This window comes from Betta splendens, chromosome 17 (assembly GCF_900634795.4).
Source record: "Betta splendens chromosome 17, fBetSpl5.4, whole genome shotgun sequence".
NCBI lineage: Eukaryota > Metazoa > Chordata > Actinopteri > Anabantiformes > Osphronemidae > Betta > Betta splendens.
In genome coordinates this window covers 17,069,313-17,081,827 of record NC_040897.2, presented here as the reverse complement: position 1 = coordinate 17,081,827, position 12,515 = coordinate 17,069,313, and the positions used below count along the sequence as shown (strand labels likewise).

Here is a 12,515-nt window from a genome sequence, read left to right as displayed (position 1 = left end):
AAGCTCACCAGAGCATGGATTTCATCTTATTCTACTCAAGTTTAGGAAAACTCATCCGACCCACAGGAGGCGGCAGTAGGTCTGCACGGTCTTACTTCAAAACCGACGAAGAAGAAGAAGCAGGAAGTCCTGAGAAGTAGTGGAAACAGATTAGTCTGGTTAGCGTTTAGGCTAACGATCTGTGATATGAGTTTAATCAGCTGAACTGTAAGTTTTCCTTTACTTTATCTCTTTACAAACGAACCATGGAGCTGTTCGTGCGTCCGGCTAGGGATCTCAGCTAACGTTTTTAGCTTAGCTGGTTGTATGCTCGACTTTACACGCAGTTAGCAGAGTTTAGCTCAATATTAATCACACTTCAAATCAAAATCTGCGGATTAAAGGCATCGGAGGCTTAACGCGGACCTGCAGTGAATGTGTGGGATGACACAGAGCAACACAACCTGTGCTAAGTCTGAGCTAACCGAGCTACACTGGGGGTAGCAGCTGGTTCTGTAAGGACAGCTGGATTAGACCTGACCGAAGTAACTAAACAAGAATAAAACCAAGTCAGTCTGAACACAATGAAGCTGTCATAAAAGTACATAGTTTTATTTTGAAGAAACTGCTTGTCACTATTTTTGATGACCTAATGAGTGGTTAGATTTTTTCCGTCCAATCTGCGAACTTTCAGCTTTATGTTGCAAGTTTAAAACTTAAAGGTTGGAGTTACTGGGTTACGACCATCGTTTCTACAAAAACTGGAATTAATACAGGATGTGGTTGTTTCTCGCCCTGGGAATAGTGTGTGTGTGTGTGACATTTCAATAATGGAAAAGTTAGTGGAAATGCAACAGATCATAAAAAATGGTTTTGAGACAGCCTGATCTCAGTGCATGCTAGTTTGAAAACAGAGGAGCGTTGATGTTAATTTCCCACCTCATCTGTGTGCAGGTGTGTTGTTTGTGTGACGTCAGTGGGCGTTGCCTTGGGTGATGGCTCTGATCGAAGGTGTGGGAGATGAAGTGACACTGCTGTTCAGCTCTCTGCTGTTGCTCACGGTGCTGCTGCTGGCCTGGATTTCCACCCGCACACCGGATACCCCAGATCACCTGTTCGTGTCCACCGCAGCCCCCGCCCCCTCACCAAGGACCAGTCCCATCCACCAGGATGCGCACCCTTCCTTTTCACGGCCACCATCAACATCCTCACCATCATCACCCTCCGTCTCTGCCAGTGACAGCTCTGCTTCTGAAGCCCTTGCTGAATCTACCCAGGAGAAGCAGGGGGAAGGGAGAAGTGCGGGGGGTGGCGTGAGGAACAGAATGGGAGGAGAGTCTTCCTCCCAAAGGAACATGGTGGTCAGACTAAAGTTTCTGAATGACACTGAGAGAATGGCTCAGGTTCAGCCGGAAGACACCATCGGATACATTAAACGGTGAGTTCTGCAGTTCTCAGTGAGTTAACTGGGTTAGTTTGTATGAACATATGTTAAAGGTCTGCTTAGATCAGACTTCTCTCCCTCTGCAGATGCTATATGGTGGATTATGAATATAACCAGTATTTTGGCAGATATGCATTTGTCTGCTCATCTGGCCTTTTTAACCTGTGACTGAACTTTGCTGACCTTTCAGGACCTATTTTGCTGGCCAGGAGCATCGGGTCAGATTAATTTACCAGGGTCAGCTGCTGCAGGATGATGCTCAGACTCTGGCCTCCTTGAACCTGGTACATAACTGTGTCCTGCACTGTCACATCTCCCAGCACACAGGACGGGGTGCAGTGGGGGAGCCGCGGCCCGCAGATCAGGTGCAGGTGGCTTTGAACGTGGGCAGCCTAATGATCCCGCTGTTGGTTCTCATGCTGTCGGTGCTGTGGTACTGTCAGATCCAGTACCGGCAGTTCTTCACAGCCCCAGCCACGGCCTCGTTGGTTGGAGTCACCATCTTTCTTAGCCTTGTGGCTTTTGGAGTGTACCGTCGCTAGCAGCTCTCTGATTGGCTACAGCTTAATCACACCTGCAGGAAGAAAGGGATGCTGACAGACAAATGTCTGTGTTTTTGTTGCCATCGAGACATCAAGTGTAAACAAAAACATTTTTATATTTTAGATGCTTTAGGTTTCTCATCATCACTGTGCCTCTTTGTGCGTCTGCTCACCTGTCTGCCTGTGGGAAATGGTCAGGAAGTCATGTGCAAAGCACAGCTTTTGAAAACAAATTCTATTAAACCATTAATTTATCCTGTTGTGATTGTGTCCTGGGAAACCTCCACCTTCTTTCTGAACCTTGCTGTAGGCGCAGATTCAGCATTCTGTACTGACTGGTGGGGGGACTTGACTTTAAATTCAAAGAAGATGGAAAAGTCAAGTAAACTTCAAGTTTGTGATGTAACTGATTTGTATACATTTGAATATCTGCATAGAACTGCAGTTCAACATCTACCACTAATCTTAGTACTATTGCTAGTAATAATACTAATTTTAATACAAGTTAAAGCGAATGGAACTGATGTAAAGCCTGCTTCTCCAGTCAGTGTTTCTCTTACCTCAGTTTACAGTGAGTCTTTACAGTCATTGCATGAGTGTACTCAACAGTTTTCTAACATGTCTGATGACAGTGACAGAAATGATGAAGATCCGGACATGAACCTTCTCAATCAGCTGTTCTGAAACAGATTAATTCTAGAGTCTGGAGTATAACGAGACTGGTCTAATTCCCGTCGTCTTTCCTGCTTTGTAGGAACCAAAATTATTAAAGGTATGGTTTTCAAGAAAAATAAAAATTATTTTACCTTGCACATGAAAACAGTTTTGCTGAATAAATACTGTTTGCATTCATCATAGTTCATATTGTGCTGCTTGACGTCTTTCGGGTTCTACTTATTTTCTTCCGCTACAACCAAACATTCTTCTAGATTATTAAGGAAAGCGTTAGTATTTAGTTAAAGTAGTTTAACTGTGTCCGACATGTGGCGATAGCTGTTTCAGTTTCTGTGTAACAGTAGAAGAAGAAGCGCAAGCTGTGATTGGTCAACGGTGAGTTTAAAGAAATCATGGCGCCATCTGCGTGACTTCATGCTGCTGAAAAAATACCGGCTCTGAGAGGGAAGTCCTGAAAGTAAAGTGTTTGTAATTCTATATTTTGGGTTTCAATTGCTGTGTTCGGTGTGATGTGTCTGCTGCGGCTGGTAGGTTTTCATGCGAAGCCAGTTGCCTTCAAGCGGAACTGCAACGTCAAGCCAGGCTAACATGCTAAGCCGCAGCTAAGACGGGGACCAGGTCGTACTTCACCAAACGCAGTGAGGTTCAGAAGGCTCCCTTACGGGTGTCGTGAGAATCCGAATGTATGACAACTGCCAAAGAAAACCGCATCCGGTAGGGTTGTAAACGAGGAGGAGCAATGATGTAAAATAAACTTAGCTGGAGTTTAATTAGCATCAGTTGCATCGCGCTAACGTTTTGCTAGTTTGCTCCTCTGGCCTTCCAGCACGTGGTTCGTGTGAGATACCAAATAATGTGCGTTTAGTGACGGAGGCTAGATGTAGTTGCAGGAATAAACTGCGCCGCTTATTTTTCAGCAAAATTGATGTTGAATCAAAGAACAACTAAAACAGGAACCAGAGACCCATGGAGGATCCGTAATGTGCCTCTGCCTTACACTTACTTGACCAAGAGGTAAACGTCACGTAACCCACTTGCATGCATTGGTAAAATGTTTAGTTTTGTCGTTTTTGAATTGATAGAGGTTCAGTGGGGCCTGTGTTTATCAGTTATCCTGCCTGGAAGTGATGCAATAAAAGGCCGAATGAAGCCTCCCCACAGCAGTATGTTCACGGGGAGACAGTGACAAAACTGGACCGGAGCGTATTCTGATCCAGGCTCTAAATTTAGGATTAGGTCCGCCTTTAGCTCAGTATCTACCTGTTCACTAATGCTGTTCTGGATTGGCTTTGACAGGATGAACCCAACATGACAGTGATGTGACCAGTGGAGTCGGAAACTGCTGTGGTGGTGAGTGTCAATTGGAATATGTGATATCACTGAGTGAGGGGGAGCCTGTGTTCTTGGAGATGATGTAAACAAAAGGCCGAATTGTAGTGTCCCCTCAAGCAGTGTGTTCTCGACAGGGGGCGCCCTGACAAAGACCGACCGAAGCGTTTATCTGATCCAAGAACCGGTGGTTCAGTGCCTACTACTATTGCAGTCTTAAATGCCGATCCAGGTCTTTGATCGTTGGTTACTGAATATTTTTTACACACTTTCAGACAGGACAAACCAGCAGCAGAGTATTTTCAGTGGGGACACAACTCTAGAGCGTCTGAAGAACCAGAAGATCCAACACGTGACCTGCTCAGCGTTTCCGTTTTTTATTTTGTTTAATTATTTTTTGAATTCCATGTCACGTTAAGTGGGATCCCAGGATGCTTTGACTGACTGACTGACTGACTGACTGTTCTAGCTGCAGAAACGTTTGAATCGGGGTGTTGAATGGATGTTCACTTGGGTGGTAGCTGAACGGGCCATAACAGATGCTCTCGGTTGATCTGGGTTATCGAACTCCAGAGGCACTGGAGAATAGTTTTGTCTGTTTGTGCAATGTAACCACGTAAAACCCTTTGATGCCTGAAGCCCTGTTGTGAATGACACAACCAGCACAGATGAGTCTGAGACAGCAAGACCCATTCTTTTTTTTGCTTCTTTTTAGTTTTAAAAATTTTTATTGCTGCAAAGCTATTTGGTTGTATTTCAAATTTATTTTGTTGTGGCTAATGTGAAGTTTGTTGAAGTGATGGATCTGAGACTAAATAAACGTCCTAAACCTTCGTTTCTTGTCGGTTGATTGTCTTCTGTTACATTTTAGATAAAGTGAGGAATTAATTTCTTTCTGCTTCTGGTAACTTAAGTGTTAACGAAATAAACTTTCTATTTTTTTTTCTGTTGAACTTTCACCCGGAAGCTTCAGCTGCTGACGCTAAACTTGCTCCTAGAGGCGGCTTCAAGAACGGAACCGGCCCGTTTACTACCTGTAGTGGAACCGTCAGGATGGAGACCGGCACGGCTTCACTGGTAACCACGCTGACAGCCCTACTGATCTATTTGCAACTGGACCGCTCCAAACCGAACTGGTGATAATGATAATGGAGCTAAGCTAACTCAGCTAGCCTCTTAAGCTACCGCCAAACACCGTTCAACAAACGTTAAATGAGTGGAGAAAGTCCGTCAGAGCCAAACCCATCAAAATTAGCGGAAATTGATTTTAAAAAACTCTTTGCGCTACTGTTTGTGATGAACGTTCGTTTCGGCTTTGACAGAACAAAGTTCCTCTTCGGTTTAGCGGTACAGATCTATTGAACTTTTGTTTTATATTCACCGGACAGAGGCCGACTTTTGTCCGCTATTTAAGAACATAAAAATTAGGAAATTGTGAATGGAGTTTGGTGGAGCGTGTGTTGGCGGTGTGACGTCAGCTGGTGTCGAGGCCCTGGACAATTCCACAATCACTGGTTGTGCTGGTTGGCTGGTTCACATTGGTTCTGAAGAAAACTTAAAATAGCTCCGCTGTGTTGATGCAGGAAACCATCTGTTTACAAAGCTAAACAAACTGGACTTCAGACACACGTGATGACAATGATTCAATAGAACTTTAAACCGTAATCAGAATCCAGTCATTAGCTCAGACCTGCAGTTGATTGTCAGGCCACTTCATTATGATGTAATCGTTTTTATTTTAGGAAGCAGCTGAAGAATTCAGAAAGGTTCAGATCAAAACGGAGCCGGATGGAGACGTAGAGATCCAGGCATATCCTGTCCTCAGACAGCTGTCCATCAAATTGACTGACTGCAGGCTGTGGCTGGAGGGGCAGGACTTCCTGTCTCTGGGTAAGAAAACTTATGATCACCTCATCGGCTGATTATGCTGGACTCATGCACAGCTGTGCCTGGGAACACATTCAAGAATGACTCCAAACGTAAAGTGGCACAACTGGTTTCTCTGCACCTTGATGAGCTATTCAGGGCAGCTTCCTTTTTGTTACTTCTGATTTTATATATATATATATAATTCATAGTAACTAGGGTAAAGATAGTTGGAAACAAACAAACAAGCAGACTGATGTCCCTCAGGAACCGGACCTGCTCATGTGTGTGAGACAGTCATAAGGTACCAATGAATCTAAATGCTGATCTGTGTAACTGTTCAAAGCACAATAGAATACAGTATCAATAGCTGACTTATTGTCTCTGAGTAGGTCTGAAGGGCTAGGACAAAAGAAGTTTCTGGAATGACCAGGTTCAGGATCTTCAGGTATCTGCAATCAGTTTGCCCAAATTGTTGGTTGTTTATCAGCTAATGAAGATCAGCATCACATCAGCTTCCTTCACTCAGTGGTACAGGTTTTAGCTCCAGCTGCAGCAGAGCCCATCATTCTCTTCTATTTTCTGCTGTTTATTATGTGTTTCTTTATATTATGTTTGGGAAGGTTTAATTTATTACATTGTGGTCTTATTTAAACCTAGCAATGGTTTGATTATCAGACGTGGGATCTGTTCTGTGGATGGATGAATGGACTAATTGTTGCAGCTTTGGTACTTTAAACTAGTAATGTAATCTTTGACCTCTCCTCTGCAGACAATCACCCTCAGCTCTATACCCAGAGGCAAAGAAGCCTCCACCCAACAAACTGGGGCAGAAAGATGGTTTACTGCTCTGAATGTCAGAAAGGTTTCTACAAGAGGTCTCACCTAGAGGCTCACCTGAGGACCCACCAAGGACAGAAACCCAACCAGTGCTGGCAGTGTGGAAGGACCTACCCGACCCTGATGAGCCTCGTCATCCACCAGCAGATCCATGACCGCAAGCAGCCCTACCAGTGCTCATACTGCGAAAAGACCTTTGCTCTAAAGAGGGACTGGAAGACACACCATCGGACCCACTCTGGGACTAAACCCTTTAAGTGCTGGTTTTGTGGGGATGGCTTCAGCGATCAGGACCAGCTTACCAAGCATCTGGAGGTGCACAAGGGGGAAAAGTGCTACCATTGCAACGATTGCAACAAGATGTTTGTCTCCTATCAGGGCTTCAACTTCCACCGGAAGTCCCACAAGAACCCTAGACTGCTGCCATGTGCTATGTGCAACAAGACTTTCAGCAACCCTCAGAGCCTGAAACTGCACCAGGTTACCCATTCCAACCAAAAGCCACACACATGCATCATCTGCGGCAAAGGCTTCAAACTGCAGAGTGGCCTACGCTGCCACCAACGGACCCATGAGGACTTGAGGGACTATCACTGCACAGAGTGCGGCAAGTCTTTCTCCAGCCTGCAGGGCCTGAAGTTACACAACCGTACCCACACTGGACTGAAGCCTTACACATGCACTGAGTGTGGGAAGAGGTTTACCCAGTCGCCACACCTCAAGTCCCACATGGTAACCCACACCGGAGAGCGGCCGTTCCTCTGCACCACCTGTGGGAAGAGGTTCACCCAATCATCTCACCTCAGGTCCCACATCACACTCTTCCACTTGGGCAAGAAACCGTTCACCTGCGATGACTGTGGAAAGAGCTTCACAATTGCTCACTACCTGAAGATGCACCGGCTCAGCCACACCAAAGAGAAGCTGTACCAGTGCTCGTACTGCGAGAAGTCTTTCTCCTACCATAACTCGTGGAGGGCCCACGAGAGGATCCACACTGGGGAGCGTCCGTTCAGCTGCCAGGACTGCGGCCAGAGTTTCATCACATCCGGCTCGCTGCTTAGCCACCAGAGGTCCAAGCACACCGGAGAGAAGAGCCACTACTGTATCACCTGCGGGGAGTTCTTCTTCACCAGCTCGCTGCTGCGGGTCCACCAACTTGACCACACCGGAGAGCGGCCGCACGCCTGCAGCTGCGGCAAGACCTTCAAAACCAAAGGAGTGCTGCGTTACCACCTGAAGAGGTTCGCTGACCACCAGCCAGCAGAGTGACTGCTGAGCAGCACAGAGAAGATGCTCCTGGAAGGTCAGGGTCTGGCAGGCGTGATGATTAGCATATGGCTGATGGAACATCTCGTCAACACCTGGCACCTGTGCCTGAGACTCAAATCCTCACAGAGAAAGAGGCAGACACCAACCCTTGTCAGAGTTGGACCTTCGTCTAACAGAGAAAGTGTTCATGTCTTTATGTTAGTTCCATTGTCACAGAAGAACACTAACAGATCATCCAGCTGAGACACAGAGGCAAGAGCTTACAGGATTTCACAGGCTTCTCTGTGTAGAGTCAAAGCTGACCAGCATTAGAGGAAAAGATTGACAAAGTGGTCCAAACAAACGTTGACATTAAGGTGAAACACTAAGAATCTACAGTTTCTCCAGGAGGAATTCAGACAACGTGCCTGTGTTTTTCTGTGGCTGTCAGAGGCTGATACCAACATGGGTGTCACTATGTGGCCCGTTCCAGGGCTCAGTTTACACAGTTAGTCCAGATATAGAAATGTGTGCATCATCAAGTGCTCACCCTAAAAATGTGAGTTACAGACCTGCTCACTGGTCTTTTCTCTCCTCCACACAAATTGAAAATGTATCTAAGGAGCATTTGCATGTTCTGGTCCAGCCCTAAAGAACCACAGTGTCAGACCTGCTCAGTATTTTGTGGTGATCCAGGATCTCTACTAACTTTCCCATCAGTCCAGTGTTGCTTTGTGTTTTGCATCTTTCCAGCGAGCCGTTCCAGTAACTGTGAGGAGCTGCTGCTCAGACAGGAGCAGATGACGTCAGCGGTCTGGCTGAGTTTGACCCTCAGCTTCTGTCCTGTGAACCTTGAGAATTATCTTGTTGCTCCACTTCATCCTGGCCTCAACCAATTGAAACCCAGTATTAACACCAAAAATTATCACACATCATCACTCAACAACTCTCCACAACTACTTACTGGCTGTTTGATGTGTGTCTACTACTTTATGCACATTAACGTCTGCTCCATTTCCTGACTGATTAAATCCCCTCAATTGATTCCTAAACTGGTTCCTGGTACCAGCTGAGCCCAGCTGTACCGTTTAAACATTGCTTTGAACTGCGCTGTTTGAACCTGGCTGTTCTGGTCTGACACTGACCTGGTTCTAAATGCTTATGTATCAGGTTGTATGTAACAAACATGTTCATGTGCTTCTCTTTTACAATAAAAACCAAAGTTATTCAATTTTTTTCACATTTTATTTAGTTTTGTTGCCGTAAAACCTTTATTGGTTGACATTTAGACTGAATAACTAAAATGACAAATACTTTAACACTAAATGTCAACAATTTGCCTAATAAAATATTTTTGTGTTTTACTTATTTTAAAATAAATTCTAAACAATTACAATATACCCAGCTTACATGCGTTACACTGTCCAGCAACTAATGGAAAATTAAAAATGGACTTCCTGATTTATTGAAGCGTTTATTTTGAAATAACAGGACAATCGCTTTTTCTGAAAGTGTACTTCCGGTCGTAAACAGCAAAGATGGCTGCTTGCTCTGTTCGTTGGGCTCTGAACCGGTTCAGGTGTTTAGCGGGAAGTCCGATCCGGATCTCAGCGGGCCTCGGGTGAGTTTGTAACACATCAGTCGGTTACGGGTTGAGCTGTTTTTTTAAAAATTCAAAAAAAAATCTAAAACTTATCACAAGTTTGTCCAAACAATAACAGATGCTTCCGGTTCTGGATTCTCTGTAATGCCACTGAGTGGGTCTAATGATAAACAGTAATTTAATGGCTTCGGGGTAATCCAGAGCCTTTTAATTTAGACCTAATTCATGACATCATTGGACCAGAGACCAGGGTTTTATTCTGCCTGTCATGTTTCAGGTCAGTGACGTCACAACACGTGGCGGGAAAACAGTTGGCCTGCTGGGAAAAGGTGAGCAGACATGAGTCAGTTTGGAGAAATGTCCTGTCTGTTGAGAGAGGAGGGCGACGGCGGCGGCGGCTTCTGTGGGCAGCAGTGGGTGAGTTCACACAAAGCTTTCTAGGGTTCTGCTCATGTCCACAGTCCAAACACATGCACTCAGGGTAAGAGGAGACTCTAATGGCCCAGAGGTGTGAGCGGCCCCTTGTCTGTCCTGCCTCTCGCCCGCTGGGCCAGGCATCAGCTGGCCGAGGCAGTGACGCTGAACGGATGTGGCCGGAGCTTTTACTCTCGCCTCCCTGGTGTCTGTGTGCAGCCTTATCCTTGTTCCGGGGTTCTGATGACGAGCACGATGAAGCTCAGAGGAGGGAGGACGAGATGCTGTTGCTGCTGAAGAAGGCCAAGGTTACAGCTTATCACACTTCGTCCACTGACACCGGTTTTTGGCTGTTGCCAGTAAAGTTGTGTTTGTGTGCAGCTCAGTATACACAGAGGGCAGCTGCCGGCGGCGTCCATCTTCCTCCATCAGGCCGTCACTCTGGCTCATCAGACCCACAACCACCAGGCCATCGTCTACACCTACAGCCTGGTAAGTCCGAGTCCAGCATCCAGCAGGTTCTGTGTAAAAGAGACGAACGACCGTGACAGACGGACACTGTCTGACCTCTGACCTTGTTTTCCCAGATGGCGAACCTGGCCTACATCCAGGGTCAGCTGGACCATGTGAGTACTGCCCACCACGGGTTCTGTTGCGTGCTCTGGGCCGTCTGCGGTCACACAGTGTCTGTCTGCTCCTCCTAAGGCGGAGAAACTCTTCAAAGCAGCAATGAGCTTCATGTTGTCAGGGGGAACCCCAGAGGTGTGTATCTCACTGTGTAGTATTGTGTTAGAGTTCGAGTATCTGCTGTCCCTGACTTCCTGTCTGCGTCCAGGACGACAATGCCGTCATCGAGATGTCCCTGAAGCTCGCCACCATCTACGCTGAACAGAACAAGTACGACCCAGGTTTGACTGCCGACTGAAAGTCAAGGTCCAAATTGTGGATTTTACTCATGCCCCCGACTTAACGAGTTAAAACTTGTTCTCGTGTTTGTTTATTCTGACCAGTAACTGCACCAGTTTATTTGTGTGTGTGTTTATGTTTCTGAGGGTGGAGCTGGCAGAACATGGCTTCAGGTTTTGTACAGAGTCTCTGGAAGCCAAACTGGAGAAACAGAATGCACTGCCAGCAGAGGAGAAACCAGGTGAGAAACATCTGGCAGATGTGGAGCCCTGTCAGAGCCTGCTTCAAAGCACTCAGGGACACTGTTGTGTTTGCAGATGAGCAGGAGGCTCTGAGGAAGGACACACGTCTCCTGCTTGGTCTCTGTTTTGATTCAAGAGCCCGTTACCGAGCCTCAAATCTACACCTAAACCTGGCTGCACAGGACTACCAGAAGGCGCTCAACATCTGCCGGCAGGAGCAGGGAGACACACACCCTCAGGTTTGGACACGCCTTAAGTCTGGAGACGCCCACACACACACACAGACACACCTTACATATGGACATGGCCGCATCTGTGGACTGTTCTGCCAGTTTAATATAAATGGGTAAATATAATCGGGTATATTGATGTTTTCTCTTGTTCTGTCAGACTCTGGTGCTGATGAGTGACCTGGCCACCGTCTTGGATCTGCAGGGTCGCCATGACGATGCCCTGGTGCTGGTTCAGCAGGCTGTAGACGTGAGCCGCTCTGCTGGACACCCAGACCAGCATGTTCTGCTGGGTAATTTGGCTGGGATTTTGCTGCACAAAGGTTGAGTTCGTCTACAAAACAAAACCACAATCCAGACTTCCAGAACCATCTGCCTCAATGTGAACTGATGTTTTATTTCTGTCCCCCTCAGGTCAGCTGGATGACTCGGCCCGGTTTTACCAGGAGGCTCTGGTTTTAGCTCAGCAAGCTGGAGACCAGGAGGCCATAGACCAGATGCAGGAGGGCTTGAAAGAGGTGAAGAAGAGGAGGGACAAGGCAACACAAGACTGAGAGTCCGACTGCGGTCCCAGAGAACTGTGGTTCTGAGGAGAATCATGACATTGTGCATTTGGACCAGCATCGTGGTGACCTGCGACCTGACCTTTTCTCCTCTTCAAGTGTCACAGTTCTAGACTCTACCTATAATATTGTTGTTTGTTCCTCATTGTGGTAAACTGTGAAGTATTAATACACACCTGCAGTATATGCACTGCATAGACCTGTGTGTTTTTTGGGTTCCCACAGGTGTGACGCAGGTGAACTTCCTGTTGTGTTTAGTGAACATATAAGAATAAAAGCAAAGTGACGACAGTAAACAGAGAAGAGACACAACAAACAGCAGATTAACAACACACCCTGGGAAATGCTCAGATGTAAACACACACAGCTGTCAAACATAAAAGCTGTCAGTGATTGAACAGTAAAAGGGATTTCATAAAGTTTTTCTGACACTCATTATTAATTGGAGCCAGATGTTTGGCTAAAGTATTAAAACAGTGTTTGTGTCCATGTGTCCAGTGGAGTCGTGTCATCTGGACGTCTTTCTTCTAGGTCCAGGCCTTCCACCACCTTCACCAACATCCAGTTAAAACTAACACGAAGTGGAGTGTAAACTGAACCAGGACTGATGATCACAGTTGAACATTTACGC

General features: G+C 46.2%; 3 protein-coding genes and 1 non-coding gene across 9 annotated transcripts; all 4 read left to right on the top strand.

The window, feature by feature from the left end:
- The first annotated feature begins 974 nt into the window (after positions 1-974).
- On the top strand, positions 975-1,965 carry tmub1 (transmembrane and ubiquitin-like domain containing 1). The gene is made up of 2 exons (XM_029132367.1): positions 975-1,417; positions 1,614-1,965. Exons 1-2 carry the CDS (start codon positions 975-977, stop codon positions 1,963-1,965), a joined length of 795 nt encoding a protein of 264 aa, XP_028988200.1.
- A 7-nt stretch (positions 1,966-1,972) lies between these two features.
- Positions 1,973-9,157, top strand: LOC114844241 (oocyte zinc finger protein XlCOF6-like). 5 transcript variants are annotated; one of them, XM_055503675.1, is made up of 6 exons: positions 1,973-3,097; positions 3,558-3,654; positions 3,937-3,990; positions 4,937-5,046; positions 5,712-5,859; positions 6,608-9,157. In XM_055503675.1, exons 4-6 carry the CDS (start codon positions 5,023-5,025, stop codon positions 7,945-7,947), a joined length of 1,512 nt encoding a protein of 503 aa, XP_055359650.1. In that variant the 5' UTR covers positions 1,973-3,097; positions 3,558-3,654; positions 3,937-3,990; positions 4,937-5,022; the 3' UTR covers positions 7,948-9,157. The 5 variants fall into 5 exon arrangements, with proteins under 5 accessions (XP_055359650.1, XP_055359653.1, XP_055359652.1 ...); XM_055503677.1 differs by lacking the exon at positions 1,973-3,097 and adding an exon at positions 3,104-3,278; XM_055503676.1 differs by lacking the exon at positions 1,973-3,097 and adding an exon at positions 3,104-3,354.
- On the top strand, positions 4,042-4,152 carry LOC114845223 (small nucleolar RNA SNORD89). The gene has a single exon (XR_003783837.1). It is a non-coding gene; the product is annotated as a small nucleolar RNA SNORD89 (small nucleolar RNA).
- Positions 9,158-9,389: 232 nt separating the features above from the next.
- Positions 9,390-12,386, top strand: ttc19 (tetratricopeptide repeat domain 19). Of its 2 annotated transcripts, none has more exons than XM_029131450.3 (11): positions 9,390-9,547; positions 9,807-9,946; positions 10,163-10,251; positions 10,325-10,435; positions 10,531-10,569; positions 10,649-10,705; positions 10,779-10,840; positions 10,996-11,090; positions 11,167-11,330; positions 11,482-11,614; positions 11,736-12,386. In XM_029131450.3, the coding sequence occupies exons 1-11, from the start codon at positions 9,465-9,467 to the stop codon at positions 11,873-11,875; spliced, it is 1,113 nt and encodes a 370-aa protein (XP_028987283.1). In that variant the 5' UTR covers positions 9,390-9,464; the 3' UTR covers positions 11,876-12,386. The 2 variants fall into 2 exon arrangements, with proteins under 2 accessions (XP_028987283.1, XP_028987282.1); XM_029131449.3 differs by having other exon boundaries at positions 11,482-11,644.
- The last annotated feature ends 129 nt before the right edge of the window (positions 12,387-12,515 follow it).

Bases quoted from the DNA above. Each gene is read 5' to 3' on its own strand.
- LOC114844241 (XM_055503678.1), top strand. From the start codon at position 5,023: ATGGAGACCGGCACGGCTTCACTG. The intron at 5,047-5,711 runs GTAACCACGCTG...TTTTTATTTTAG, and splicing joins AGACCGGCACGGCTTCACTG to GAAGCAGCTGAAGAATTCAG. The intron at 5,860-6,607 runs GTAAGAAAACTT...TCTCCTCTGCAG, and splicing joins GCAGGACTTCCTGTCTCTGG to ACAATCACCCTCAGCTCTAT.
- tmub1 (XM_029132367.1), top strand. From the start codon at position 975: ATGGCTCTGATCGAAGGTGTGGGAGATGAAGTGACACTGCTGTTCAGC. The intron at 1,418-1,613 runs GTGAGTTCTGCA...CTGACCTTTCAG, and splicing joins ACCATCGGATACATTAAACG to GACCTATTTTGCTGGCCAGG.
- ttc19 (XM_029131449.3), top strand. From the start codon at position 9,465: ATGGCTGCTTGCTCTGTTCGTTGGGCTCTGAACCGGTTCAGGTGTTTA. The intron at 9,947-10,162 runs GTGAGTTCACAC...GTCTGTGTGCAG, and splicing joins GCTTCTGTGGGCAGCAGTGG to CCTTATCCTTGTTCCGGGGT. The intron at 10,570-10,648 runs GTGAGTACTGCC...GCTCCTCCTAAG, and splicing joins TCCAGGGTCAGCTGGACCAT to GCGGAGAAACTCTTCAAAGC.